Below are 5,859 nucleotides of genomic sequence, written 5' to 3' on the forward strand. Positions count from 1 at the left end.
AATTCTCACCTGTCCAATTGTTTCCTGTCTCTACTCCTACTGTCCTGACCATTAAAGGTGAAAAACCCCATTGCATTCAAAAAAAGCAACAGCAACCTCTGAGCAGTAAAATATTTTTATAATGGAGTCTTGAAAGAGATTACATGAAGACAATAAAGAGATCTCCCATGTTTCTCACACGTTTCTCTCCCATTGTCATTTTGGATTCCTTTCTTTCAGAACTTTCTCATGTCTCAGTTGTGTCTACTTGTATTTCTCCTAAGGATTCTGAGACACTGTTGAGACTAAAATGAGAAATACATGAGAATCACAACTAAGTCTCCTGAGGTTAGAAAGAGCAACCACTGAGCAATAAAATATTCCTATAATGGAGTCTTGATAGAGATTGCAGCAAGACAATAAAGATATATTCTATGTTTCTTCCAGCACATTCTCTGTTTTGACTCCTTTTTTTCTCAAATATGTCTCATGTCTCATTTGTGTCTACTTCCATTTTAGGAGAAACATCTGAAATGCTGTTGGTACTAAAATGAGAGATATACGACAATCCCATCTAAGTCTCCTGAGCTTAGGAAAAGCAACCACTGAGCAATACATTTCTCTTATGGGCACTCTCAAATACACAATGTTCTCTCGTAAGAGACTCCCGTTGGTCGGCAGACTGCCTCATTCACTATAACCGAAGGTACACACACCTCACACTGACATTTAAGTTATGAGGCTTTCTCAAAGGTCTTACTGCTGCCACACTCCACCGTGTTCGACAGCCATTTGTCTTCCTCATACACGCTAAGCCACAAGGTTTGTGATTTCACAGAATGTCACGATGACTAGCCTTTGTGTGTGTGTGATTAATTACGCAGTGGGTATAATCACACATAACCAGAATGTTGGTGTCAGTCCTGTTTTAGAGCAACAACTATAACATATACACTATATACTATATACAACCATAACCAAACTGACTCCATAAATATTCAGGGATCATACCTGTGTGAAAGGAACTGCAGCTAGTTATCTGTCAAAGGGTTTAGATGCACTCACTGACTTGTTGCTCCCATCAATTTTATTGTCTGGGTGCTTCCTACCAACTCTTTCGAGTTTGAGTCCAGGCCACTATCTGAGTTGGAGTCAGAGTTAAGAGCATGACCAGAAGAGGGTTGAGTCAAAGCGAGTCAATGAAAATATGGACTTGAACTCAAGCTTGCGAAAGACTCGAGTGAGTATGGTTTTGAGTACTACAACACTGTTCTACACTCAATCAAAATCAACATCTGCATCTGAAGCTTCTTTCGGTAATGAAGAGTTTGCAAAACAATGTTTTGTGAATTGTGATCAAACTGGCTGGAGTTTTGGATGTGAATTTCTTTGACATTTTCTTTGGCTTCCGGCATTATTAACGGGCATCTTTAGAACAGAAAGGAAATATAGTTGTCAATCCTAAATCATTGACTATAAATGTTGCCATTTCCTGGGGGCCTCATTTTAATATGCATTTACTAGCATACAAAATAAAATAGACAATAAATGAGTTGTTTTTTGTTTTGTTTTTGCAGTTAGTGATGGACTGTATAGAAACCACCTATAAACCTCTAGGGTTTTTAAGTGGTTTCTATACATTCTGAATATTTTTCTTAGCCCCATTGGCTGATAAATTGGCAGATATATTTTTAAACCTTAAGAAGAATGTTCAATTTAAATTGATATTCTATTTTCTTTTAAAATATGACTAAAGGTTTCAGGCTTTCGGAGGATCTTATGTCTTCCAAAATAGCGGCCCTGAATATAAATGAGCTTTCTGAAAGGATTTTGCATACGGACTGACTCATAGAGCAACAGATTGCTTGTGCTGTTTTTGGTTGAATCTCAGACACAATCCATCTTCATGATAACGTGATTTAACAAGAGTGAAGGGACGTAATGGAGAACAGGCTGAGAGCATTGAGGGTACTGTGGACTTGCTCTCGGCACTGAAGCCAGTGAAAAATGTGTGTGTGAGAGAGAAAAACAGAGGGAGACGCTAAGAGAGAGACAGACAAAGAGGTAGAGAGAGAAACACTCCCATGGGGACTAACCTATTTCACTAATGAAAGGAATGAACATTGTTTTGTGCTCAGATGGTATACGTTATTATATAGACACACTGATCTGCACGCACAAAAGACAGACATAACCAAATATGAAAGACATTCATCTGACCAAAGTATTAGGGCTGTTGACGTAAATAGCAGCTAAAATGTCGCATAATGGTAATAAAAATGGCTCGCAAAGCCTAAAAATTAAATTATATATCAGTAAAGTCTGGTCCACATTGCATGTAATGCTGCCTTTAAATCATGTTGGAATGATTTTATGAATTTTATGTAGACAAGATTGTACACAATAATGAGTGTTTGTGAATGTTTGATGGAACTATTCGGTAACTGCAGAATTGTTGAATTATGTTGGTTATTATGGAACTTGCAACCATACTTGGGTAACAATGCTTTTGGGAAACGCTCCCCTAGGGCTGGGCGATATAGCTAAAAAAGCTTCTATATTTCTCTAATATTTTGAATGAATAACGCAGCAACTGCGCGTCTCGTGGGCTAGAGTAACAAAACATTAAAATGCAACAACGTTACTTACATCATCATCACCGCATCTCGTGCTCCATTGATGCCCTGATGCCCTGATGCACACCTAACATTGCAAATAAACACACCTAATATTCATTCTTTATTTACAATCTCCTCATCACAGGCAGGCACAGCACTCAATTCAGCATGTGTTCGTGTTTGTGTGTGCTGCCTGCGTCACTCATAGCACGTGCCTATATCGTGCAATATATCGAAAAATTGTTCTATCGTTATCGAAGAAAGTTTACCGTCGATAAATATCGATAACGTTTTATCACCCAGGCCTACGCTCCCCGTTTCCAGAAAGCTCTCGCCAATTTTGTATGCAATATGCATCAGACGGTCAATGAACAGACAGTGGGAGGTCCGTGGATGGTAAGCATGAATCATGCGCAACTCCATACGGATCAAAAATCACAGAATGCCAAAGACTGTTGGTGCCAGAACTGTCACAAAGCCAATGAACAAGTCATAGTGTGCCAGAAAGAACAAAAACAGGCCAACAATGTATCACTCGAACCAGTCAGTACTGCTGATGGCCGCTAATGCCTCTAATTAGCATCATTCTTTATTAAAACACAGAGATTCCGGATTGTTCTGCCTGTTTCGGCAACAGGGATTAATCTAATCATTTAATCCAGGCACAGATGAGGCTCAGTTGCTACGCACGCATACACATACAGGATGTCATCTCAGAAACCCACGACCACACAACATCAGCAATACTGATCACTCCACAACCCTTGAAACTTGTTTAAATTTCTTTGCTAGCATGTAATGACAATGTTTTATACTAAAAAAATACATTAATTAGCGATTAAGGCATGTGAATAAGGGAGTGGGGTGAGGGGAGAGAAAGCTGTTTGCAGGAAAGCAGGCATGTTCAATGTCTGATTGGAAGGAAGCATTAGCACAAGCTAATTACACCAGTGCTTCAGCCTACACAGGGGTCTCGTCCATCAGGAGGGGCTGCTGATCATTGATAAAACAAATCTATTGTCCTTGTGTCCAGATATAATAAGCCAGTGAAGACACTTACTTTTTTGTTCAAAAATTAGCAATTCATTTATGGTGTTATATGAAATGCTGTGTCATTATATATATATATATATATATATACACACATATACAGTGCTTAACAAATTAATTAGACCACAAAATTATTATTTTTTTATTCAGATGCCCAATTACAGTCAAAAAATACAATCTAATAAATTTGTTAAGCATGCTTAACAAATTTATTGGACCACCTATTGTCATTTATTAGGCAAATAACACATATTCTTTATTCACACATAATAAAAAAACCTTAATATATTGTACCTTTGGCCTTGATAACAGCTTGCATTCTTTCTGGCATAGTTTTTTTTTTTTACTTTTCCACAGTCTCTGTTGTTACTGACTGTAAATGGGCATCTAAATAAAAATAAAATAAAAAATAATATAGTGCTTTACTAATTTTTCTGCCTTTCTTGTAAAACAGTACATTTGAAAATTCATGGATAAAGACGATAAATATATTTTAGCATTTGAAATATATATATATATATAGGACAGTGAGCTTGTGGTGGTACACATGCTATAACTACAGTGTTATAAAGACAATCAATATTTCCAACTGATATAAAATCGGCACACGTCCCCCCAGACATTTGCTCCATGAGAGGTATTGACAAAAGCTTCTTACCGATGTTAAGCTTGACACATCACACAACAAGACTTCCTGTGTACAAAGGACTGACATCTGACAGTGCAGAAACGATTGAAGAGTAGGGGATTTTGGGTAAATACGAAGTAGCACATCAGGTTAAACCTCACAAATACTTCATATATGTGTGTATGAGTGTTCATGTCAATTTTAACTGCTCTACTGTCTGTCTAAACCTGCTCTGAACAGATTGATTGACAACGACAGAAGGATAAGAATGAAGGTGTTTGAGTGATCGAGACTGCCATTTTAGGACCCATCTGTCATGACCTGTCATCTTCCAAAATGACAGCTGAGAAAAAAATAAACACACAGTCACACACACAATTTTCTCCTCTCCGTCCCATAAACACTTCTCATTTTGCCATGAGGGGTTGCCTAGCAACAGCACACATTCCGAGATTGTTTACGATGCTTGAAAAATAGTTCAGCGCATAAGGAGCGAAAAAAAGACGAGATCACGAAGAGGAAATCACACTTTAGCAGGGTATCCACTAAAGTTCAGCTAAAATGAGAATTATAGGCACAGTCACATCTGTGAATGTGAAAAAAACAACTTGTGAATTTTGAATCAGTTGTGAATCATCCAGGCTGGCCTCCCACATAAAGGAAAATAGCATAGGTAGCATGTCATCATATTAGGATTGTTCCTTTATTGGTCCCCAAAGAAGAAATTTCCCTAGGCACAGCAGCACAATAAAAATCAGTCGCTAGAGGTTCCATTTATATAAGGATACTTCCTTAAATGTTGTTTACTATGTAGACAGCAAGGCAGCTAAGAAGGTTTTGAAACTGAGTTTACGACTGTTTTTGTTCAGTGCTTTTAAAAGTAAAAAAAAAAAAGTACAACATGGCCTCCTAAGAACATAACAGATTTGACAATAGTATTTCAACTGGCACCTACTGATTTAGGTTGAGATTCAAAGAGCACCTGACAATTGAGCTACGAATTGAGTAAATGAGACTTACATGACCGTGTTGATGCCAGAAAGCTGCTGGAACATCTGGAGTGCACAACCCACAATGAGAGCACGGCGTGCCGGAGGGTAGGTCAACATGCGCCAGATCACCGGGCCCTCTGAAAGCACAAATATAAATACATATTTACGTCAATATGTAGACCTGCATCAACAACCAGAATGACTCACATACTATTATAAGAAATACCACTGATAAAGCCAATGGTTTCATTTACACTGACAGTGATTAAATGGATTAAATGAGCCTTGGAGGAGTCATGGGTGTAGATTTGGGAATGGATGATATTCAGTTTACGGCCCTTAAAGCCCTTTTTATGCTCCAAAACAACCAAAAATATCAGCTGGCCCAGAAAGAAGCAACACTAAGAAATGGTAGTTTGCCAAAATGTACATACTAACACACACACAGACACACACACACACACACACACACACACACACACACACACACATACACATGTTGTGTTTCCATGTTTTATGGGGACATTCCATAGGCGTAATGGTTTTTATACTGTACAAACTGTATGTGCTATTGCCCTACACCAACCCACCC

The 5,859-nt window shown here is 38.2% G+C and overlaps 1 protein-coding gene across 1 annotated transcript in view; it reads right to left on the bottom strand.

The window, feature by feature from the left end:
* LOC107716183 (proton myo-inositol cotransporter-like) overlaps window positions 1-5,859 on the bottom strand; it is a 69,040-nt gene that overhangs the window by 26,447 nt on the left and 36,734 nt on the right. Inside the window, exon 4 of the mRNA XM_016522549.1 lies at window positions 5,296-5,404. Coding sequence (XP_016378035.1) covers window positions 5,296-5,404 — 109 coding nt within the window. The remainder of the gene's footprint in view (window positions 1-5,295; window positions 5,405-5,859) is intronic.

Source organism: Sinocyclocheilus rhinocerous, unplaced genomic scaffold (assembly GCF_001515625.1).
Source record: "Sinocyclocheilus rhinocerous isolate Xijiao unplaced genomic scaffold, SAMN03320098_v1.1 scaffold3022, whole genome shotgun sequence".
Classification (NCBI taxonomy): Eukaryota; Metazoa; Chordata; class Actinopteri; order Cypriniformes; family Cyprinidae; genus Sinocyclocheilus; species Sinocyclocheilus rhinocerous.